The sequence below is a fragment of the Oryza glaberrima genome, chromosome 11 (assembly GCF_000147395.1).
Source record: "Oryza glaberrima chromosome 11, OglaRS2, whole genome shotgun sequence".
In the NCBI taxonomy this organism is placed as follows: domain Eukaryota; kingdom Viridiplantae; phylum Streptophyta; class Magnoliopsida; order Poales; family Poaceae; genus Oryza; species Oryza glaberrima.
In genome coordinates this window covers 6,445,673-6,469,608 of record NC_068336.1, presented here as the reverse complement: position 1 = coordinate 6,469,608, position 23,936 = coordinate 6,445,673, and the positions used below count along the sequence as shown (strand labels likewise).

At 42.2% G+C, this 23,936-nt stretch overlaps 4 protein-coding genes across 6 annotated transcripts; 2 read left to right on the top strand and 2 right to left on the bottom strand.

Moving 5' to 3' along the window:
- Positions 1-7,664: 7,664 nt before the first annotated feature.
- LOC127755005 (disease resistance protein RGA4) lies at positions 7,665-14,378 on the top strand. Of its 2 annotated transcripts, none has more exons than XM_052280630.1 (3): positions 7,665-8,570; positions 8,982-11,215; positions 14,271-14,378. In XM_052280630.1, the coding sequence occupies exons 1-2, from the start codon at positions 7,738-7,740 to the stop codon at positions 11,182-11,184; spliced, it is 3,036 nt and encodes a 1,011-aa protein (XP_052136590.1). In that variant the 5' UTR covers positions 7,665-7,737; the 3' UTR covers positions 11,185-11,215; positions 14,271-14,378. The 2 variants fall into 2 exon arrangements, with proteins under 2 accessions (XP_052136590.1, XP_052136591.1); XM_052280631.1 differs by having other exon boundaries at positions 14,277-14,368.
- Positions 11,929-14,348, bottom strand: LOC127755011 (putative cysteine-rich receptor-like protein kinase 12). The gene is made up of 7 exons (XM_052280637.1): positions 14,254-14,348; positions 13,642-13,765; positions 13,121-13,379; positions 12,712-12,930; positions 12,445-12,608; positions 12,137-12,331; positions 11,929-12,058 (listed from the first exon to the last, which is right to left on the bottom strand). The coding sequence occupies exons 2-6, from the start codon at positions 13,747-13,749 to the stop codon at positions 12,164-12,166; spliced, it is 918 nt and encodes a 305-aa protein (XP_052136597.1). The 5' UTR covers positions 13,750-13,765; positions 14,254-14,348; the 3' UTR covers positions 11,929-12,058; positions 12,137-12,163.
- Positions 14,379-16,215: 1,837 nt separating the features above from the next.
- Positions 16,216-21,011, top strand: LOC127755004 (disease resistance protein RPM1-like). Of its 2 annotated transcripts, none has more exons than XM_052280629.1 (2): positions 16,216-16,591; positions 17,498-21,011. In XM_052280629.1, exon 2 carries the CDS (start codon positions 17,498-17,500, stop codon positions 20,546-20,548), a length of 3,051 nt encoding a protein of 1,016 aa, XP_052136589.1. In that variant the 5' UTR covers positions 16,216-16,591; the 3' UTR covers positions 20,549-21,011. The 2 variants fall into 2 exon arrangements, with proteins under 2 accessions (XP_052136589.1, XP_052136587.1); XM_052280627.1 differs by having other exon boundaries at positions 16,217-16,591; positions 17,493-21,011.
- An 82-nt stretch (positions 21,012-21,093) lies between these two features.
- LOC127754719 (putative serpin-Z8) lies at positions 21,094-22,434 on the bottom strand. Its single transcript, XM_052280284.1, has 2 exons — positions 22,024-22,434; positions 21,094-21,957 (listed from the first exon to the last, which is right to left on the bottom strand). Exons 1-2 carry the CDS (start codon positions 22,432-22,434, stop codon positions 21,112-21,114), a joined length of 1,257 nt encoding a protein of 418 aa, XP_052136244.1. The 3' UTR covers positions 21,094-21,111.
- Positions 22,435-23,936: the final 1,502 nt, after the last annotated feature.

The window sequence follows — 23,936 nt, the reverse complement described above, 5'->3', positions numbered from 1 at the left end:
ATTTAAGTTTTTCTTTTGCAATGTGTCTTTTCTTAATGTTACACATTGTGTTATTCGAATGTTTCGGTAAGTATATTTTAGTGTTTCGCTAGCTCATTTGTAAATGATGCACATTGTTCATATGTTGCAGTAAGTATTACGTGATGTTTCAATATTTATAACTCAATGGTTCATATAAGATATAAAAAATATTTCAATTTAAAAATATAATCTTGTGTGATCTCGTTAAAAATTTTAATGGCAACGAATACAATGATCTAATTAGATTGATGATTAAATAGTAATGAGAGAGAGCTCACGTAGCTGATGCCTAGGAGTAGCATGCGTGCATACTAGTGAGTTGATAGGACTTGGAGTACATGCAGACAGAGGCAACGATACGTGTAGACTTGCATATGCATGCGGCGAGGGAGAGCACCCGATATTTTAGAGTTTTATCGGGCGCCCCATGCGTACTTGCTTCGAGGTGATGATCCATGCCATGATTGATTGCTTGTTATCCACATACTGCAGGTCCCACAATAATTAATTGGGTGAATGGTATGATAGGCTATATATTGGTATCGGAGTTGTAGCTTCCAATTGTAATTGTTTTATTGAAATGGCTGAATTTTTGTCGACCGAAAATATAAAGAAAATATGTTGAATTTTGGACAGTTACGTTTACTCTTAGATTCATGCAAACAAGAACAAAAAAAAATCAAAACATGTGCATGTAAGGAATTCAATCGCACAACCCCACACTTTAAGTGAACAACGTGCTACCAGTGCACTAAACATGTTCTTTTGAAAGTTTAAACTAAATGTCAGTTGCATACAAGTTGTACTACAATTTGTCGATGGAGTAGATTGCGACTACGGTATTTACAGAGTATGGGGATCGTTGGTACAAGGGTATATGCGAGATTGAGGTAAAAGAGACGGCGACAAGGATTTTTATACAGGTTCGGACCCCTTTTCTATAAGGTAATAGCCCTACTCCTATTAGCCGAAGCCAGTGTTGCTCTTATTCATCAGAATCACACAAGTACAATATTTGGGATAGCCTATCTAGTCATCATCGATTTGGCAGCATGGAACACCATACGTAGTCGACGACATGGTAATCTTCCTCCTCGAATACGAACTCGGTGAGATCAGAGAAAGCGCTAGATCCTTCTTGTTGGCCTCTGTGGCACCAATTTGAGTATCTCTAGGCTTATCTCTTATGTTGATATCTGGCGATGTGTATTGGTATCTATTCTGATTGGGTGTGTCCCCTCTCCTCCTAGGGGCTGTTAACACTAAAATTTGGAAAGATTCTTCAGTGGATTCGATTAAGGAAAGAAGTCGATCAGCCGATAGAATTTTATCCGGAAGAGATCAAGTTTAAGAAGGAATCGTGAAGACCACTATTGACGGTCATTATAAACCAATTTTGACCGTCAATATAACCGGAATAAAGGAGAACTAGCTATACTTGCAATGCATATTTTTGTTCAAAAATAATCTATCTCCACTTGTACTTGGATTATATTTGCTTGCAGAGATTGCTATATAAATGGAGAGGAAACAGGAAAAATACATCGAAAGCACACCTCCAACCAATCAAATGCGAGTACAAGGATTAAGGGGTCCATAAGTCAGGTGAAACCTGAAAGGGTCAATTAGGCCTAGAGGGGGTGAATAGGCTAATTTAAAACTTAAGTAAATGCGGAAGCAGGGATTTTTCGGAACTTCCGAAAATAACAAAGCAAACGAAAAACAAAGCAAATTCTAGATCTAGTAGCCTACCACTGGATAATGAAAGTACAAACAACAACTAGACCTATTGCGGCACAAACAAAGCTAGAGGAGAGGGAGGAAGTAATATCACCAAATATGAAGCACACAAAGTTGTTCCCGGAGTTCGAATCCTTGAGGGGATTCTACTCTCCGTTGAGGAGCACACAAAGAGCCGGGTCTTTGCTAACCCTTTCCTCAAGAGGTTGCACAAAGCACTCCTCCTTCCACTAGTGGTATCTCTTCCCTTTCGGAGGTGAGATCCGACCTTCGCAAACTTCTCCCGGCCAACCACATGTAGATCGGTGGCTCGGGAGTGACACCTAGCCGTATAGGAGTCCTCAACCTCCAAGAGTAATAGATGATGCAAAGAACTCTCGGAGATGATGCAAGTGCTCACAAATCTTCACGAAGTCAACAAGAAGCGCCCACACAAACTCGAATCCACAACTTTTACACACACACCAAATCCGAATCAAACCTAGGTGGAGAGAAGGAATCGAGGAAGCAAAGCTCAAATGAATCTAGAGTGAAGCAATGCCAATGGCACGAAATGTCCAATGAGACCAGCAGCCCTCTCAAAAGGAGAGAGGGGGCTATTTATAGCCATAGCTCCAGATCTACCCGTTGGAGTACAATAATTGCACTTTTCGGAATTTCTGAAAAATTATCGGAACTTCCGAAAATTTCCAGAACACCAAAAAACAACACAACATGGAAAACGCAGATTTTTGGAACTTCCGAAAAAATTATTTCGGATATATCCGAAAATATCTAGAACCAAGAAAGCCTTCTGGAGATTTTCGGAACTTCCAAAAATAGCTATCGAAAACTTCCAAAAATTTCCAGAAGCATTTTTGGCTCATAGACATTTTTGGAACTTTCGGAACTTCCGAAAATGAGTTTTGGACAACTTCCTAAACCAAGGATTCGCCCAATCACACTCTCAACGAACCAACCTATGCAGCCTGCACACGAAGTAGCAGGAGCACGGATTAGGTGCCGATGAAGCAGCCGCCTATGTAATCCCACAAGAAAATCACAAGAGCAAAGGGGTAGAGATCTTTGTCTCTCGGTGTTTGTTAGCACACAGCTGAATAAAGGGGTTTGTATTTCGATTATCAAAAGTCTTCCAAAAGATAAAACACAGGAATATATATACTAGGAACATCCCTCCTAGTTGGGAATGAAAGGTCTTGGGAGTTTGATGGACATAGGCTAGCTTAAAGGTCTCAACAAGTGAATTCCCGAGAAGACTCGCGCGTTTGTTTGGCTTCTGAGCAGTCTTCAATGATTTGTCCATTACTTCTTATTGGGAAGTCGAAATGACGAACCGTTTGTTGAAGGTGAAACAAGACTTGATTATCTTTCCATCCATATATATTATGCACGGAGGAAGTTGGCTGGCTGAGTCGCACATTCCTTGGAAGTTGGAGCAAATGTTTGGAGACAGTGTACAAAATCAGCATGACGTAAATGGTCGTCGTCTTCACGTAACCCATCATCACTTTGATCTTCTAGCTCATCATCGATGCCCAGCAAGTCTTGTGCATGTGACTAAGTAATAGCAAAGTTCTTGATTTAGGTAGTATATAATTCTCGTCAATATTGAAATATGTTTCAGCTAGGAGCGAGTTCACCTCTTGCTGTAGTTTCTTTGCACGACTTCGTGTAACCAGTCCTTGGTTTACATTGCTTGGTGTAGATTCCTCTTGTGTAACTAAAGTATTGGTGGAGATGTCCGCATCACTTACCAAGGGGCTGAATCGATTCTTGGAGCCAACTTCGTGACCACTTCATTGCCAACTTCCAAGGCACGTTCAAGCGACCAGAGACCCACTTCGATCTTTACCATGTGATCTAGAGGCCCGATGAATCCTTCATCCTTGAAAGATTATGCATTGTGTTTTTCTGAGATTCGCAACAAGATCCCTGATGTCATTGACGATATCATCATCACAGCCTTCCATAAAGGAATCGACAACAAATTGCTCATCGGGAAGTTTAGGGGGTTATGTTCGTCCGTTCCGTTGTCATGGCCTCGTCCTCGGTGAGTGCCAAAAGGGGCGAGAAAGGGACAGGAGCGAAGACTGGGAAGACGATGGATCCAACTTGGACCATAGGAAGGCTGGTTGGGTTCGGTTGGATCTCCCAGGCCAGGGTAGTCGTAGAAGCCCTCGCCGGAATATTCTGCTCTTGAACTCATCTCGTCGAAATCCTTTAACACCAAGCCCTCTACCTGGCACGCCACTATCGACGGGCTATACCCGTAGATAGTATTCGTAGAGTATGGGGATAGTTGGAACTAGGATGTACGCGATGTCGGATCTACGGAACACGAGACAAGAATTTATACTGGTTCGGACCCTACTTCAGTTTATATAATTTATGGATGGAAAAATCATAAGGATAACAATGGAGACTAGGACGACTAACCCGCCAACTATAAGCTATTGAAAAAGGCCCGACAAGATTTATTCAACGAATATGGCTCTAGCTTTCTCCAGATTGCTTCTCGACGTGGCTTTGGCTATGACCTGTAACTCGATGCCCCTCCCTAGACGATAGGGTCTTGTATATATAGCATTGATCATCTTCTTCTTCAAGTAGAACTCGGAGAGATAAAACATGATACGGATCCAAGGAGGCCTTATATTCTTCAAATAGGACCCTGATAACTTGTATTCCGAGAAGATAATTTTCTTCTTTATCTGTTGTATTTGCTTAATTAAAGCATACCTTCTCGTATATAATCGGATATATGGTATTGTTGTATTCCATGAATCGAGTAAATTGCGTTTAGGGCCACCTTTTATTATCAAAGTTTCACTTTGGACCACTCTTTAACACATTTTTTCACTTTGGGCTAGGTTACTTTACCTTTCTTTTACTTTGGACCACCCCCATAAACTTTTTAGGAATATATAAAAGACTCTTTCAACTTTAAACACATCAGCAGCCCCGTAACCCGGTAATCTTTTCCAACTTATACAGGCAATTCTTTACAACATTATAGAATAGATGCAGCTAAAGAAAATGACTTGGGGTGGTCCAAAGTCCAAAGGTAATCTTACCTGGTCCAAAGTGAAAATATGAGCTAGAGGATAGCCCAAAATAAAATTTTAGTAATAAAAGGTAGACCAAAGTACAATTAACTCATCGATATATAAGAGATATATCTTATTTTTATGACATTGATGTAACCAATCGGGACAAACGTGGCGGGAGGCGGGCGGTCTTCGTGCAAGTCACAAGCAGTGTAGTAGCGCCTCGGCGGCAGTTCGATGCCTTGTGGGACTGGCATCTTCCTGATGCCGATGACAATGGGTGTGTCGCTGCTCGTGATTCGTCGCTGACATGACGAACGGATTCCACGCCACCGGCCACTGCATCGCAATTCCCTAACTGTGCTTCTTTCTGCAACTTTCTAATTTTTCCTTATAATGTCATATACTCCATATCAATTACCTTGTGCATAACGTACTATTTCATCCCAATAGTGTTTTTTTACGTGTGTCATTGATTTCAGTGGATCGTGATATCATGAGGACACTACCTTGAAATTCAGCTCACCTGGTGTAAGTATTCATTCATGTTTATTAGAGAAAACCATTGTTCATTTATTAAAAACTGAAAATTATTGTATGGAGTTAAAAGTTTCAGAAGCTTTTGGAGGCATGCATTACTGTTAAAGGGATGGAATAATGAAGTCATTTGATTCTCAGCAGGAATTTCCCTTTCTATTTATCACCATTGTTTTATGAAATATCGTCGTAACGTTATCACGGGCATATTATAAGTTGGGCAATGTATGGTATAATAGGATACCAAGGCGCTAGATCTGTGCTACCAACCATAAGCGATTAAGGTTGCTTAAAAAAAAACATAAGCGATTAAGGCATATGACCCTGCGATGACTTCTGATGCACCCCATCTCCCAAAGTGTACCTACCGAGCACTGGGGATCTGGGTGGAGGCTATAATTCAATAGTGGTGTCATTGTCCTTGCCTACTTTATCTTACGTGAGCAAAGAAAGTTTAGGGGACAAGGCGAATATGAAGTTGTATGTAAAAAAGAAAAGTTAAAAATCATTAAAATAATTGATTCGATAGTGCCAAATTGATTTAACAGTCCAATATGATTTAGGTGCCACTGAAACTAGTGACACTTTTAGTCCTCTCTTCGTCCCAAAATAAACGCATACATGAGTTTCCTGTCCAACTTTAATCGGCCGTATTCCCTTCGTCCCAAAATAAGCGCATGCATGAGTTTTCTGTCCAACTTTATTCGTCCGTCTTTTTACGATTAGAATTTTTATTGTTATTAGATTATAAAATATGAATAGTACTTTATGTTTGACTTATGTCTTTTAGGGTTTTTTTAAAAAAATAAATAAGACAAACAATTAAAGCTGGACACAGAAACTCATGGCTGCGCTTATTTTGGGATGGAGGGATGAATTAATCTTCTCTCTTCAACCCATAATATAGTATTCTAGTTACCTCCAACCCACAATATAGTATTTTATAACTAGATGAGACATCATCTGAAATTACATATGTGATGTACCCACTCCATCCTTAAAAAATCAACTTAGAACCGGATATAACACATCCTAACACAATTTGAACAAATGTCTGTGCATATACATAGTAGTAGGATGTGTCACATTTGATTCTAAATTTATTTTTTATTGGACAGGGGAGTATGTGAATAGGCTTTACCATTCTACCATAGCCTTGTTTAGTTCCCACGCAGAAACTTTTTACCTTGTCATATCGAATGTTTGGACATATGCATGGAGTATTAAATATAGACAAAAATAAAAACTAATTATACAGATTGCGGGTAAATTGCGAGACGAATCTTTTAAACCTAATTGCTCCATGATTTGACAATGTGGTGTTACAGTAAATATTTTCTAACGACGGATTACTTAGGGTTAACAAATTTGTTCTTGCAGTTTACATGCGGAATCTGTAATTTGTTTTGTTATTAGTCTACGTTTAATACTTTAAATGTGTGTTCGTATATCCAATGTGACACGCCAAAATATTTCACCCCTGGATCTAAATACAACCTATGTACATAGACAGATCTGTCCATATATATAGTACTCCCTCCGTCCCTAAATATAAGGGATTTTGGTTTGATATGACATAAGTCTGTCCAGATTCGTTGTACTAGGATATGTCACATCGCACTAAAATCCTTTCTATTTATGGATGGAGGGAGTATTAGATTATATAAGTTGACATGTGACAGAGAGAGTACAATAGCAGCATTTTAATGTTTACTCCATCTGTCCAATAAAATCTAGTGCTGGATATGACACATAGATATATCTTTATCCAAATTTGTTATATTAGAATGTGTCATATCCGATCCTAGGTTTATTTTTTTTTGAATGGAGGGAGTAGTTTAGTAATTGAGGCCATCTAGACCAGAGGGTAGAGTGGGTTGAGATCCTTTAACTTCAAAGACACCATGCCTTTGTCACTGATAAATAGCCCCATGGTTTATTGGGTCCACATGTCAGTGATAAAGGTAGTGCTTGGATCCAGGGACTAAACTTTAAACTTTACTCCTTGTTATATAGGATGTTTGGACATATTAGACATGGACTACTTATAAAAACTAATTACATAAATGAGAGATAATTCACGTAACAATTTTTTAAACCTAATTAATTCATAATTAACACATATTTATTGTAGCATCATATAGGCTAATTATGTATTAATTCGTCTCGCGAATTAGTTCAGAGTTATGGAATAACTTTTGTGAACCGTTTATGTTTAATACTTTATAATTAGTAATTAGTGTTAGTGAAATGTACAGACAATTTTTAGTACCAACCAAACTGCCCCAAGGGCACATAAATTTGAAGTTAAGAGTAGCCTGATCCGTTCTTGTCAGTCTTCCCTTTCCCTTCCCCAGCTCTCCATCGAATCGTAGCTTGCTGGAGGTGGAAGATGGAGGCCGCGCTTCTGAGCGGATTCATCAAGGCCATCCTGCCGAGGCTCATCTCCCTCGTCAACGACAAGCTCAATCTGCAGAAGGGCGTCAAGGGCGACATCGATTTCCTCATCAAGGAGCTCCGCATGATCGTCGGCGCCATCGACGACGACCTCTCCCTCGACCACCCCGCCGCCGCCGCCGTACAGACGCTATGCATGGAGGACCTCCGCGAGCTCGCCCACGGCATCGAGGACTGCATCGACGGCGTCCTGTACCGCGCCGCCAGGGAGCAGCGGCGCTCTTCGTCGCTTCTCCCCCGCACGGTCCGGGCAACCAAGAAGTTGCTACAGACAAACCAGCATCTGGCCCAGGAGTTGCAGCGGCTGAAGAGGATGGTGGAGGAGGCGAACCAGCGGAAGCAGAGGTACACGGCGGCGGCGCCCGGTCAACACGGTCAGGTCTACTCGTCGGCTGCGGCGCAGGTGGATGAGCCGTGGCCGTCGTGCTCATCTGCCTCAGATCCGCGCATCCACGAGGCGGACCTGGTCGGCGTCGACGCGGACCGGGCGGAGCTCCTTGAGCAGCTGGCGGAGCGGCAGCCGGAGCAGCTCAAGGTGATCGCCATCGTCGGGTTCTGCGGGCTGGGGAAGACCGCCCTCGCCGCGGAGGCGTACAACCGAGAGACCCGCGGCGGGAGATTCGAGAGGCACGCGTGGGTTTGCGCCGCGCACCGGAGTGGACGGGAGGTGCTCGGCGAATTGCTCCGCAGGATTGACGCCGCTTGCCATGGGGACTCCGATGCTGGCCAGCTGTGTGTAGATATCAGACAACAGTTGGAGAAGAAGAGGTGAAAAATCTCAACTTTCTGCTTGAATTGCCTGATCCATTTTTCACATGAATTTGAGGTCAACATTTTAGTCAACTCGCCTGTTCTTTTGTACAAGTTCAGTGCGACTGACACTTTCAATAGCAAAGTGAATCATGAACAGATACTATATCATGAACAGATACTATATCTTGCTAACTGCTAGGTGTTAGCTGCACTAATTTAGTCATCAAATGCATACAGTGCATTTCTCATGCGCTTTATCTTTTACAAATTTACTATAATAGAATAAAAATGGAAAAAACAATTCACTGCTTCTAAATTGCTCTACCGTATGAAATTATACAAATTATTCGTTTCAATTTGTTGATTACTGTGGCTCCAGATGGGGATGTTTACAATTATTCTTTCTTGATCTGCCTCGCCTTGCAGGTACTTCATTGTTATCGATGACATTCAAACAGAAGATCAGTGGAAAAGCATCAAATCGGCTTTTCCGACTGATAAGGATATTGGCAGCAGAATAGTGGTCACGACGACCATCCAGTCAGTAGCTAATGCCTGCTGTTCTGCGAATGGGTATTTGCACAAAATGAGCAGGCTTGATAAGAACTGCTCAAAGCAATTGTTGTCCAAGAAAGCTTGCCCAGAGAGGTATTCACATTACAAGCAGCCAGATTCAGCAGCAATTTTGAAGAAATGTGATGGCCAGCCACTTGCTCTTGTTACCATAGGTGAATTCCTGCAAGCTAATGGCTGGCCAACGGGGCCTAACTGTGAAGATCTCTGCAATCGGCTACATTATCACCTAGAGAATGATAAAACACTTGAAAGGATGCGGCGAGTGCTGGTCCGCAACTACACTAGTCTACCTGGCCATGCTCTCAAGGCCTGCTTACTATATTTTGGTATGTTCCCATCTGATCATCCAATCAGGAGGAAAAGTCTGTTGAGGCGATGGCTGGCCGAGGGATTTGTAGAACCAGTGTCTTCATCTAGTAACCTAGATTCCACGGCTGCTTTCGATGTGCTAATGGACCGGAACATTATTGAGCCCATCAATGTAAGCAATAATGATAAAGTCAAGACATGCCAAACGTACGGTATGATGCGTGAATTCATATCGCATATGTCAATCTCTCAGAACTTTGTCACCTTTTTCTGTGATGACAAGTTCCTGCCCAAATATGTTCGTCGGCTTTCTCTCCATGGTGACACTGTTGTGAATGGCGATAACTTCAACGGTATTGATTTATCACTTGTACGGTCTCTGGCAGTCTTTGGGGAGGCAGGTACAACTGTATTAGACTTCAGCAAGTATCAATTGCTGCGAGTTTTAGATCTTGAAAAATGTGATGATTTGAACGATGATCATCTCAAAGAAATATGCAATCTGGTGCTTCTGAAATATCTGAGCCTTGGGGGTAATATCTCCAAACTTCCAAAGGATATTGCCAAATTGAAAGATTTGGAGGCACTCGATGTAAGGAGATCGAAAGTAAAGATAATGCCGGTAGAAGTCTTCGGGTTGCCATGCCTAATTCATCTGCTTGGAAAATTTAAGCTCTCAGATAAAGTCAAGCAGAAGACTGAAGTGCAAGAGTTTCTCTTGAAAGGAAAAAGCAACTTGCAGACGCTAGCAGGATTTGCTAGCAACGGAAGCGAAGGGTTTCTGCATCTTATGAGGTACATGAATAAGTTGAGAAAGTTGAAGATTTGGTGTACGTCGTCTGCAGGTAGCACCGATTGGACTGATCTTAGGGAGGCCATTCAACAGTTCATTCTGGATGAAAAGGAAGCAAATATTGGTACCCGTTCTTTATCGCTTCATTTCACTGGATGCTCTGAAGATGCGATAAATTCCTTAAAAGAACCCTGCTACCTCAGCTCGTTGAAATTACATGGCAACTTCCCCCAATTGCCTCAGTTTGTTACATCACTTCGTGGTCTCAAGGAGCTTTGCCTTTCATCAACTAAATTTACAACAGGCCTTCTTGAAGCCTTGAGTAATTTGAGCTACTTGCAGTATCTCAAACTGGTTGCCGATGAACTTGAGAAGTTCATCATAAAAGTTCAGGGGTTCCCCAGGCTGCTACGCCTTTGTATTGTGCTACAATGTCCAACATTCCCAGTAATTGAAGAAGGAGCTCTGCCATTTCTTGTCACACTTCAGCTGCTATGCAAAGATCTACATGGCCTTTCTGACATCCAAATTGAATGTTTTAAACATCTTCAGGAGGTAACTCTTCATTCTGGAGTCACTCCAGCTACAAGACAGGAATGGGTAAAGGCTGCTAAGGAGCATCCGAATAGGCCAAAAGTATTGCTTCTCAAATCTGTTGATACAGCAGAAAGTGAACATACAGACGTTGATAGTGTAATGGAGGCAGTCAAAAGTGAGACTACAGAATATTCTATTGCACCAGAGGGACCAGAACAAGTGATTGACATGAACAACAAAATGCAACTTGACCATGGATTGGAATCCTCTTCTGTGCTGAACAAACAAAACAATTTTGCAGACCAATCAAGCTCAAAAGATCAACTGCATTATTCTTTCAACAATATGGGGCTTTCAGATGTCTCTCCTGCTGTGAGTGAGCTGCCGAATGGCATGGTGCCTTCTTGTACATGACAAGGATCTAGAATCTTCACGTGGCTTCCCGGTCAGTTATTTGGACCTGTTGCTTTCTGATTGTGCATTTTGTGTTTACTTGTCCTTCACACAATCATCGTCATCAAAATACCTTTGATTTCCTACACTCCCTGTTACCTCCCTTGATGAAATCAGGGGGATACATGGGCACAGCTACATGTTCTGTCTGCATTTTGTATAGTGACGTGGCATACCTAGTACTTGTTTTGTCTCCATCCTGTTTGGCAGAGCAACAGGTTGTATAAAATCTTGGTTCTAACTGGCTGCCCACAGAATATGTTGTCTATAGAATCCACCTGATAGGGAATTCGGCTGTTTGATAATCCTTTATTTTTAAGTCTATTGTTTGTCCTGAGTATATTTACGATGGTTTTGGTTTGAGGAGTGCAGTGAAATCATGATGGAATGGCCTAGTATGGGATGATGCTTTGATGGATGGAATGATTTGACGAATGGAATGGTTTTGCACTTTGTTTGGTTCAAAAAAATGACAACATTGAATGTGAACACAAATACAAAATTTGTTAAAAAACGAAGCATGAGGTGCGGAGTGTTATAGCAACGAGAGTTCAGTTCCCTGTTGTATCATCAAAGAGGAATTGAATAAAACTTATAATTTTCTGTGTCGAACACATGATTGGAGAGTGGAAACAACGTTTTCTCCAATATTTTGTTATATCATGATTACAAGTACAAAAGGAGATGGAATCTGTAAGAACATTTATTTCGAGATGAGAATCTCTTTCATAGGATCTTATTTCTTGTAGCTAAGAAGCATAAATGATAAGGCTCATACATCTCGGTTGCTCCAGTGCCTCTCCCAAACTGACGACCATGTTGGAAAGGGAGAGATCTGGTATTTTAAATAGGATGTTAGAACCAGAACAATGTCAATGCAATTATACATTTTTAGCTTGAATTATAGCCATACCTTGTCTACAAGGGAGTATGGTGCTCCTCAACTGAGCATATTGACAATTTCCCCTATAGAAGGCCTGTCCTTCCGGTTGGTCTGAACACAGCTCAGTCCAATTTCAATGCATGTCTTTACCTGCTGGAGGCAATTTGTGTCTAACGATGGGTACTTCAGTGATATATGCACCATATTGGTCCAATTTCGGCGTACCTATAAACAACGACAGCACACAAACTTATATATAACATTATTCTAAAAGAACTCCTTAGTATGAAAACAGTAAATTTGTTCTAAAACTGGTACAGTCATTATTTTTGCCTTACATTCTCAATGAAGTTCTTAGCAATGATGTCCTCTCTATTGGGGAAGTTTTTCTCCCCTGTTGTGATCTCGATAATTAGAAGACCTAAACTGTATATATCTGATTGAGTGGAGATTTCACCTCGATATAAATATTCCGGTGCCATGTATCCTCTGTATAATATCAGCATCAATAGTTTGAGGATTATGTGACTAATGCAAATGAAATTCACCTTGTAGGAAAACTACAAAACAATAGACATTGGAATGTGTTTGGTGACTTACATTGACATTTTGTGTGCAAACTCTGGTTTGTTCTTCACCCAAGAGCCTTGATAGACCAAAATCAGCAATTTTTGGCACCATGTTGTCATCCAATAGTATGTTGCTAGGTTTAATATCCAAATGAATAATAGGTCTTTCTGATCCTTTGTGTAGGAAATGCAAACCCTCACAAACCCCCTTAATTATATTGAAGCAAATAACATTAGGATTAATCGTATTACTTACTAATTGCCAAAAAACACAAGGAATTTTCATGAGCCCACAACCTAGTGAGAGCTTGATCTTCTTACCTTTTTGACTTATTGTATACTTCAGTAGAACCTAGAGTAGGCTACATCATGCTAATATCTAAATCTTGTAAACATTGCAAACAGGGAAAATGACTGGAAATATTTAGGTATTGCATTATCATACCGAAAAGGTGTTTGTCAAGGCTTCCGTTAGATATATATTCATAGCACAGCAGTTTTTCTACTGCCTCTGTAAGAATATATTTTCCATTATGCTCCACCACCTTCTTTTGTATTTCATAACAGTAGCCAATTAACTTGACTATATTTCTGTGGTTGACCTTCATAAGACTCCCAACCTCATTTTTAAATTGATTGTCATGAATCGGTGATGTTTCCCGAAGCTTCTTCACAGCAATTTCTGTCCCATCTTTAAGCATTCCCTGTTAAGTCCCCCATACAAAATTGACATCTTTTCTGTGAACTTTTGAAAATGCTGAGAATAAGGGCCTGTTCAGATTGTAGCCAAAATAAACCTTACAAAATTTTGGTAAGATGGCAATATTGCCAAAATTTTGGCAGGATTTCTTATGTATTTACCAAATTTGGCAACAAACATACATTTTTTAGCAACTTTGCAAAAAACAAATGTGTGGTTGAAAATGGCATCAAAGTGAACAGGCCCTAAAACTACAAAAATCTTACCTTATACACTATTCCAAATGCACCTTCACCAACTTTTCGCTCATCACAGAACTCATTAGTGATTTCCTTCAGAAATTGTGATGGTAGCTCAGGTGTCGGTATTTCCATTTCTGATTATTGAGCACTAACCCAATAATAGAAAACTAGAGTCACAAGCAAAATAACACAAAGCTAAGAAAACAGAGAAAAAAATTACAATTGTTTGAGACATAGAAATATATGATTTCTCAGTATTATGTGAAAGCTGCTTCTGAGTACCCTTCATGCTTCAGTAGTCAGTATGGCTTTTCTGATATTGTTGCTAGCTGGTGTTTCGTAGTTCATAAATATTAGTCTCACAGATATTGAACAGAAACAACTTTTGAATGCACTAGCATTGAGTAGTCAGTATGGCTTTTGTGATATATTGTTGCTAACTGGTGTTTCATAATTCATATTACTGTTATTCAAACTAACAAGCTTTCAAATTCAAATAAAAACAAGGGTTTCTCACATACTGAGTCAGGATGAGCTTTCCTCAAAACACACACACACATGGACATACCTAAAGAAGTAAAGAACGGTGTAATGTTTCTTAGCCTTTGAACAGAAGCAGCTTTTGAATGCACTAACCTGGAGAAGCTTTGCAGCTGCAGAGGTGCTAGCTGCTGCTCACACAACAACCAAAGGACGCAGCAGGGCAGAGGAGATGAACGGATTTCTTCTCCAGGGAAGAGGGGGGGGGGGGGGGGGGGGGAGGGGGGGGGATACTGGGTAAGCAGGAGCTGAAATGAAGCATCAGCAGTACAACTTGGCAATAGTTGACTTGACTCCAATATTAGATGGATGTGAAATGGTGAATATGATATGCCTGGTGATATTTATGAGTATACAGACAAGTTGTTTAGTCAATGGTCAATGATGGTTCCATTAAGAGGCTGTGATTAGTTCAGCGCAAAGTTTGGATTTTGGTTGAAATTAGAGATGATGTGACTGAAAAGTTGTGTGGGTATGACAAGTTAATGTGATGAAAAAGGACTGAAGTTTGGATCCAAACTTTGGATCTAAACACAGCCAGAGTTTAGTGGCACTTAAGTTTTGGATATGATGTCCTATTGTCGTGACAGCACATGCTACAATTACTATATTTTAGGGGGTGGGGTGGGGGTTGGGGTTGTTGTTGTTGTTATCATGTTCCATATGCGTTAATGAATTAAAAAGGTGCCATGTTATTTTTTCTACCGAAAACCTGAAATGTGGAGCCGATTTTGATGTATAAATTTATGAAATTTTGATTATAAATAGTATGATGAACTGTACTATATGAACTAAATAAACTTCTCCCTTTGTTCATAAATACACAATGTTTGATTTATTTTATAGTTTTAAAAATACAACTTTGGCCATAATTATATATTAGAATATGTTTATATAAACTAGTAAATTCATGATATCTGACACTACTTTTTGTGACGACTTGTTCACACGTGTAAGCTGATGATCTTCTTATCAATTAGTTGTGAGCCAACCATGACATTAGAGAAGAAGAATGGGTCCAAAATGAAACACAAGGAAAAAAATTGATGGTATAAAGTGAAAAGATTAGTTAAGGTGGTGTTTGGATTTAGTGACTTAACTTTAGTATATGTATTTAGACACTAATTTAGAGTATTAAATATGGACTACTTACAAAACTAATTACATAAATGAAAGCTAATTTGCGAGACAAATTTTTTAAGCCTAATTAATCCATAATTAGAGAATATTTACTGTAGCATCATATAGATTAATTATGGATTAATTAGGCTCAATAGATTCGTCTCGCGAATTAGTCCAAGATTATGGATGGGTTTTATTAATAGTCTACATTTAATATTTATATCTAGTGTCCAAATATCCGATGTGATAGGGACTAAAAGTTTTAGTCCCATCTAAACAGGGTATAAGACGTATTCCAAATTAAAACTTTGGTAACCATTCTGCAATTTACTTTAGAATTTCCTGATGTTCGAAGTTGTAAAAGTTTGACCAAATCTTATCAAACATTGAAATATTTATAATCAAATGGAGTTGCACTAAGACTAAGTATGTATTTATAGTATTTTCTCCATCCCATAATATGGCAATCTAGTATTGGATCAGATATTTCATAGTACAACGAATTCGGATATGCTTTTTATCTAGATTCGTTGTACTATGAAGTACTCCCTCCGTCCAAAAAAAGAGAATCCCTAGGTTTCAGTGTCCAACGTTTAACTGTCCGTCTTATATGAATTTTTTTTATAATTAGTATTTTCATTGTTGTTAGATGATAAAATATGATTAATACTTTATGCGTGACTTGTCTTTTTAATTTTTTTCATAATTTTTTTAAATAAGACGGACGGTCAAACGTTGGTCACGGAAACCCATGTTTGTTTTTTTTTTTAGAACGGAGGGAGTATTTCATTATATTAGATTGCTGTATTATGGTACGGTGGGAGTAGGTTTTAGGGGTACTACGAAAGGCTTCCAGTTCAGCAGAGTTGCTAGCTGACAAATCAAAGGTTTCTTGCTCCATGAAGCGAGATGTTGCAAGTTGTAACAGTTGGTTTCAGACTGAGCAGCACAGCGAAGCTCAGACGCCGCGGACACCACACACACAACCGGCCATGGTTTTCTCGTCTTCTTCTGCAGCGATGTGGATTCCGCGTCAATGGCCAAGCCAACCTCGCGCGCTCCTGCTCCGTGGTAGCCGTAGTAATCAGTTCACAAATCACAAGGGAAGTCAACCAAAGTCATCGAGGCGACGAGGTCGGATTAATTTGTTTATGGCGCGCGGCAAGGAAAGAAACGGCGCGAACGCGTGAGAATCTTTTGCTCCGATCTAGTAGTGTAGTAGTAGTAGTATCAGCTTGTTTGCGAGGACCCAAGCGAGGTCAAACGGAGGGGGAGGCCGCTATTGGAGAGGCTCGCTCTGCATCGTTGCCAGGTACGTACGGGCGCGACGAATGCTTGATCTTCTTGGTTGCCTAGCCATCGATTTTTTTCTTTGTTGATTTGTTTTGGTTGGATTGATCTGTCGCTTATATTGCGCCCGCCGTGTGCTTGATTGAGCTGCTCGTTTCCATTTCTGCTGAAATGGAGATGAAACTGTAGGAAAAAAAAAAAGCCCCTTTCTCTGTGTGCCGCGGCGCAGTGTCGGCCTCGCCAGCGGCGGCGGCGGCCGTGGCCTCGCCCATGCTACTGCCCTCCCGCATGGCCGCGCCTGCCTACGGGTCTTGGAACGGCCGGCCGGGGCAACCACCACGCAGATGCCGGTAGCGGGGTAGCCGGATTCAGGCCCCTACGTGCTTGCTGGGCTCGCACGCGTCCTGCTCGACGAATTGCCGAGCTGAGCACAGCAGGAAAAAATAAGGGAGGGAATTTTGCTTGTTCTCTAGTCTTTCTTTGCGACACCGCGTTTGCTAAAGTCTGCTCTGATTGTATTACGTCCTGGGGCAGATCTAACTTCTGTCACCTCTGTTTTGTGAGAGCTGCTTCTCTTTGATATTCCTGAGACTTATGATAAGGATATAGCTTGCTGTGGTATGACCGGTCTCTTTGTGCATCCAAAGAAACCATTGTCACCAATTCAGTCAATTCATATTGTCCTCCACTTCTCATAAGAATCATTACTAAAAAACATTAAGAAAACTTAATTGCCTAGACTTGTATGATGAGTTTATTTCTTGTATGTTTACATTATGCACACAATTGAGGAAAAACCATGACAATATTACGTTTGGAAGAAGTTTTATGCAAAATTGTTTTTCTCGCTTAATGTTTCAGCATATATACCGTGGCATACCACATTATGTAATCTGCAAGAGACTTGCTTTTTATCTTTTCAGCATAGATGGCGGAAGCTGCACTACTTGCTCTTTCAAAGATTGGTTCCTATGCAGCAATTGAAGCGGCCATGGTTGCTAAATCCAAAATTTCTAATCTAATGGAGCTCTCAGCTACTGTGCAACGGATACGGAGGCAATTTTTGATGATGAACTTCTTTATACGGAAAATGGGTGCCTCTTACCTCAGCGATGAGCTCCTGAAGGGATGGATCGCAGAGGTGCGAATGCTGGCGTACCGTGTTGAGGATGTATTGGACAGCTTTTTCTACCATTCTATTCAATTCAAGAAAGATAAGTTCCTGAATAAGATTGTTAAGGGATCGCACTATGCTGTTGTTTTTAATGCAATTGCTGATGAGTTGGTTCAGATAGAGAAGGATATTGAGCATGTTTCAAAGTTGAAGGACATGTGGGTTTACCCTGTCAGTCAGCTTATTCCTACTCAAGTCACCATCTCTGAACACCGATTTCCTCAGTACAGTTTTCCCCGACTAATGAAAGATGAGGATCTTGTGGGGATGGAGAATAACAGACAACACTTAAAGCAATTATTCAGTCATGGAATTTCAGCTCTCAGGGTGATATCCGTGTGGGGTATGGGTGGCATGGGGAAGACCACATTGGTCCTTAATGTATATGAGCAACATAAGGAGAAATTTGACATTAATGTGTGGCTTACTGTGTCTCAAGCATTTTCTGTGGAGGCTTTGCTGAGGAAGCTATTACGGGAGATAAGGCGTAGATGTGAGCTCACAACACCAGGTGATGGTGATAGCGTCAACAAGGAGCAGCAGGCTTCAGATGAGACTGACAAACTGGAGGTTTCACAATTGAAAGAACTGAAGGATGAGTTAAAGAAAGCATTAATGCAAAAGAGATTTATGGTTGTACTTGATGATGTATGGGACCGTCAAGTATTTGACATGATGCATGATGTGTTTGAGGATTTTAGGAATGGAAGTCGCGTTGTGATCACGACAAGGAGAGGGGATGTGGCTGCTCTTGCTCACGAGGGTTGCCAGCTCAAACTTAATCCGTTAGAATTGAACGATGCCCTCCTCTTGTTCAGTAAAAAGGCATTTCCTAATAGCAATGACCTTGAGTGCCCCTTAAAGCTCAAGGACCTAGCCACAGACATTGCTAAGAAAAGCAATGACTCATCACTGACAGAGTGCCTATTGGAGCTAAATGGGCTAGCTACTGATATTGCAGAGAAATGCAACTGTTTGCCTTTGGCAAATAGCCCAGCACAGGTTCAAGAGCTAGTTGCTTATATTGTAAAGAACTGCCAGGACTTATTACAGATAGAAAATAATCCATCTGGGCTTCAGAAGCTTGCTACTGATATTTTAAAGAAATGTGAGCTCTTGCCATTGGTGAAATGCTCAGCAGAGTTGCAGAAGCTCGCCATTGAGATTGTAAAGAAATGTGGGGGCTTGCCGCTTGCAATTGCTTCAGTAGGCAGCTTGCTGTCTGCAAGGATGCAAATAGAGTGTGTGTGGAAGCAGATTCATGATCAGCTTCCATGTGAGCTGGAGAAGGATGATCAGGTCCGAGGAGTTCTAACTCTGAGCTACTATGACTTGCCTGGAGAGCTCAGAAATTGCTTTCTGTACTGCAGCATGTTCCCAGAAGATTACCTCTTGTCAAGGGAGGTTCTTGTGAGACAGTGGATTGCGGAAGGTTTTGTGGAAAAGAAAGGGGACAGCACTCTGGAGGAGGTGGCAGAGGGATATCTCATGGAGCTGGTTCATCGAAACATGCTTCAACTCGTGGATAATGATGAGCTTGGCAGGGTTAGTACATGCAGCATGCATGACATTCTGAGAGAGCTGGCTCTTTCTATCTCCAAAGCAGAGTTGTTTGGCACCGCAAACAATTTTAGTGAGATGGCACAGATGAACACAAATGTGCGTCGCCTGTCAGCATGTCGATGGACACACACAGAACATGATTTATCAAAGATAAAATTCCCACATCTTCGAACCGTAATTGCACTCGAGTCAAGTATGGATTTTGTACCAATATTATCTGAATCTAAGCACCTTACTGTCCTTGAGCTGCAAGAGTCAGGAATCAACCAAGTCCCAGCATCGATAGGGGATCTTTTTAACTTACGGTACATTGGCCTAAGGAACACAGCAGTAAAATCTCTACCGGACTCTATAGAGAAGCTCGTGAATCTTCAAACTCTTGATGCTAAGTCAACCAAGATAGAAAAATTACCTAGTGGGATAGTGAAGCTCTATAAGTTAAGACACTTGCTGATTGACAGATTAAGTGATGGTACAAGAACGGAATTCCGGTATTTCGAAGGAGTGGAAGCACCAAAAGGGTTATCGAGGTTGGAAGAACTGCAGACACTTGAGACTGTAGAAGCTAGCAAGGACTTGGGGGAACATCTTGAAAAAATGATCCAATTAAGAAATCTCTGGATCGGCAATATAAAAGCTGTGCACTGTGCACAGCTGCTTGCTTCATTGTCTAAGATGCCGCTTCTTTATAGCTTGCTTCTTTGTGCAAGTGATGAGGAGGAGAAACTTAACATCGAAAAACTCGTACCGACATCCACAATGCTCCAAAAGCTAATTATCAGAGGATGCACCAGTGAGAGCACACTTGAGTGCCCGGTGTTTCAGGACCATGGACGACGCCTGAAGTATCTAGCTCTAAGCCGGTGTCACCTTGGGCATGATGCATTGGAGAGACTCGAAAAGTGTGTGCCGAACCTGACATATTTGAGTCTTAACAAGGTGCATACCAATGGTGCACACACTTTGGTTCTTCCTGCAAAGTCGTTTCCGCTGCTGAAGACACTCGTCTTGAGGAACATGTCCAATGTCAATCTTCTGAAAATTGGAGCTGACGCCCTTAAATGTATCGAAGGTTTATACATTGTGTCATTGTCAAATCTAAAGAGCGTCCCTGAAGGCATTGAATCCCTTAGCTCCCTTAAGAAACTCACCCTTCTAGGCTTGCACAATGACTTCAAAGCTGAGTGGAACAAGAAACGAATGCACGAGAAGATGAAACATGTCACTGAGCTTCGTGTGTAGGAGTGGTCCTAATTCAGTATAGTCCTGCATGGATCTGAAGAACATGAAGCTGCATGCTGCACAACTGGTGAATCCGTGATTGCAGGTTTTCTCAGATATCTATATTTTTTTGGATACTGTAGTTCTGTAATTGCATAATGCTTTAAATCCTGTTAATAAGTCCTGGAACAATGGTATTTTGCCATCCGGAAGATTATTCAAGTTCTGTATTTTTCTGTTTGCTTGGAAGCTGGTTTTCTTGTAAGAAATGGCACATATCAGCCCAGCTTTATTTGCAAGTAGTGTAAGGATTCTCTCCATTTCCATCGTTTTTAGGCATGTTGCAATGTGGTGTGTTGTGATCCTGTAAAATTTCTGGTAGGCAGATCTTCCATTGCATTTGTCTGTATATTAATGGTATCTACTTTTCTCTCTGATCAGGCTATAATTCATACATATATGAGAGATAATTTGGAAAAAGAAACATACGTATATGAGATAATTATCCATCATTGTTCATCGTTTGGAAGCGTATCCTTCTACTGTGATTTTGACCAATTTCACATGAAAATTTACATCATATTTCATTCCATCGACGGGTCGACGATGTGTCCGGCGAAGACGACCGCACTTGACATCTCCTCCACTATGAAGTAGGCGAACGGATGGTCGGCGACGAAGTCCACCGGCGGCGGCAGCACACCGGAAGGAAGCATCCTTGTCATGGTGGCGGCGGCAGCCACTGTTCCTTCCTCGTTCACCTCGATCACCGCCTTGTGCTGGACGTCGCCGACGAACAACGGCGAGCCGGAGCCGTCGTCCTCCACCATGTCGGACAGGTCGGCGAGCTCCGGCGAGAACGGCAGCCGGAGGCCCAGCTGCTGGAGGGCGCCGACGACGCTGCCGCCGCATGACACCTTGAACTTGGGCACCCGGAACTCGCCGACGGGCACCGGCCACGCCGGCGGCATGTGCTCGTGCAGGAACCCCGGCCGCGACGCCATCCTCTCCACGAGGCCGCGCAGCCCGTCGCGCGCGTCGGGGAGGAAGATGGCCATGGCGTACCGCGTGAACTCGCCGCCGACGTCGCCGCCGCCGCCGCCGCGCTTGCGCTTGTCGCGGAGGAGTCGCGGCGATCGGTAGCGGAGCTTGAGCACCTTGAACCCGTCGTGCACGGCGACGCGCTGGTAGGAACGGCTAGACATGTACGGCACGTCGGCGGCGGCGGCGGCGCCGCCGTGGCGGTAGAACGGCTTCCTCTCCGTGTCGCTCTCATTGAAGGGACGATCCCACTTGCCCTTGAAGTAAATGGCGTTGCCGAGCACGACGGCGGTCTCCGGGCCGACGGATCTCGGCGGTAGGACGTCGACGATGAGCTTCCCCGTCGCCCGCCGCGCCCACGCGTTGATCTGCTTCCTCGCTTCCTCTGCCTTCGCAGAAACCAAAATCGAGAACACATTGATCGATCATGGATTGTTCATGGAGTATATACCAACCTTGTTCTTGAAGTCGACGACGGTGGCCTCGGCGTTGTACTCGGCGGCGACGGCGGCGCGGTAGGCGGGCTTGAACGGGCGCGCGGCGTCGCACCAGACGCCGGACGCGAACACGACGCGCGGCCCGAGGGACTCCACCCCCCTGTCGGCGAGCGCCGTCTCGTCCATGCGGCCGACGAACGCCGCCAGGTCGTCGCGCGACGCGGCGCCGAGCACGGCGAGGATCTCGTCGAGGGTGCCGCCGGCCGCGCCGGCGGCCGCGAGGGAGAGTGCCGCGTGGACGGAGAGCGGCGAGAAGGCCAGGTTGCGGCCGGGGCTCGCGGCGCCGAGGCGGTCGGCGAGGCGGACGGCCAGCGCCGTCAGGGCGCCGGAGATGGCCCGACGGCGTCGCGCCGCCTCGCCGTCATCCATGCGAACTGCTGCCTCGTCGATCGCGGGAAAAGAGGAAGGGAGGTTTAAAAGTCGGCAGATCGAATTCGTATCTATCTATTTTTCTATGAGAGTAATATAAAGAAAATCGATTCAAACTAGAAAACCTACAAAACCGCCGGCCATGCGGAAATTTTCTTTGTATAAGCCCGGTATACTGTATATTGCAAAGTAGTAGTGCGGTAGGGAAAAAACGGACGCTTGTTATAGTTAAGTGATAATTGGATTGCTCTTTTTCATGCTTGTATTGTTGTATGGGTAAAGTGTTACTTTGAAAATGCTCAAAATCAGACGTCCGATGCAGCGAAAAAAAACGGGCGCCACCTATGCTTGCCTCCACCTCGCCTCCCACACGCGCCGCCCTCACCACGTGTCCCCACCACTCGCGCCCTTTGCCACAACCGTCTGGATATAACGGAAACATCCTATTATGGGGATTTGTTTTATTTTTTTTCCACTAACAATGTTGCAGTGGATTTTGATATTGTTTCATAATTTCATCTTAATGGACACGTGGTTTGTTGACGTACACGGGGGTTTAAGTGTTGCAATGGCTTTAAAATCATTTGTTGCATACGTTTGAACCAAATTGTTTCATCTAGTGATCTTACTGTGTATCACTTTTTTAAGAAGTGAAACATTCTTTCGCTATTTGCTGAAATATTGTTTTTATATAGGGTGAAACAACACCGATTTTTTGGAAACCGTTGTTTCTTACATTGTACCAAAATGTTTCATGAGGTGATTTGGTTGTGTTTCAGCTTTTTACAAGATTAAACTATTTTTGATCTACTTAGTGAAACATGTTCAATCTACTTGGTGAAATAGCGTCCGATTTTTGAAAAAAAAAATCAAAAATCGGGCGCCTAATTTGTAGGTTCCTCTACGTATTTTACATTACTACTAGTAACGTGTTACGTAGTAATGGACCAAGCCATATAATTAGTAATGGGTTAGGAGGGTGATTAAGAATAAAGGATTAGATCTAGGTGGCTACTTCGGTGGGAGGAGGGGATGAAAGGAGGACAACTCCGCTTTTAAGGTAGTATAGATAAACCAAAAGTCCATATTCAAAATTCACCAATATAAGAAAGACACATGGAAAAATAGAGTTAGAATAATATATCTAACTTATAAACCAGAAGTGCACATAAATTTACCAATATAAGGCCTTGTTTAGTTTTCAAAATAAAAACTTTTCACCCATCACATCAAATGTTTGGACACATGCACGGAGTATTAAATGTAGAAAAAAAATCAATTACACAGTTTACGTGTAAATTGCGAGACGAATCTTTTAAACCTAATTACACCATGATCTGACAATGTGGTGCTACAGTAAATATTTGCTAATGACAGATTAATTAGGCTTAATAAATTTGTCTCGCAGTTTCCAAGCGGAATATGTAATTTTTTTTGTTATTAGACAAAATTTAATACTTCAATGTGACACCCCAAAACAAAAAATTTTGCCATCTAAACCG

Bases quoted from the DNA above. Each gene is read 5' to 3' on its own strand.
- LOC127755011 (XM_052280637.1), bottom strand. From the start codon at position 13,749: ATGGAAATACCGACACCTGAGCTACCATCACAATTTCTGAAGGAAATC. The intron at 13,380-13,641 runs GTAAGATTTTTG...GGGACTTAACAG, and splicing joins CATTTGGAATAGTGTATAAG to GGAATGCTTAAAGATGGGAC. The intron at 12,332-12,444 runs GTAAGGCAAAAA...CGTTGTTTATAG, and splicing joins CTAAGAACTTCATTGAGAAT to GTACGCCGAAATTGGACCAA.
- LOC127755005 (XM_052280630.1), top strand. From the start codon at position 7,738: ATGGAGGCCGCGCTTCTGAGCGGATTCATCAAGGCCATCCTGCCGAGG. The intron at 8,571-8,981 runs GTGAAAAATCTC...CTCGCCTTGCAG, and splicing joins CAACAGTTGGAGAAGAAGAG to GTACTTCATTGTTATCGATG.
- LOC127755004 (XM_052280629.1), top strand. From the start codon at position 17,498: ATGGCGGAAGCTGCACTACTTGCTCTTTCAAAGATTGGTTCCTATGCA.
- LOC127754719 (XM_052280284.1), bottom strand. From the start codon at position 22,434: ATGGATGACGGCGAGGCGGCGCGACGCCGTCGGGCCATCTCCGGCGCC. The intron at 21,958-22,023 runs GTTGGTATATAC...GTTTCTGCGAAG, and splicing joins TCGTCGACTTCAAGAACAAG to GCAGAGGAAGCGAGGAAGCA.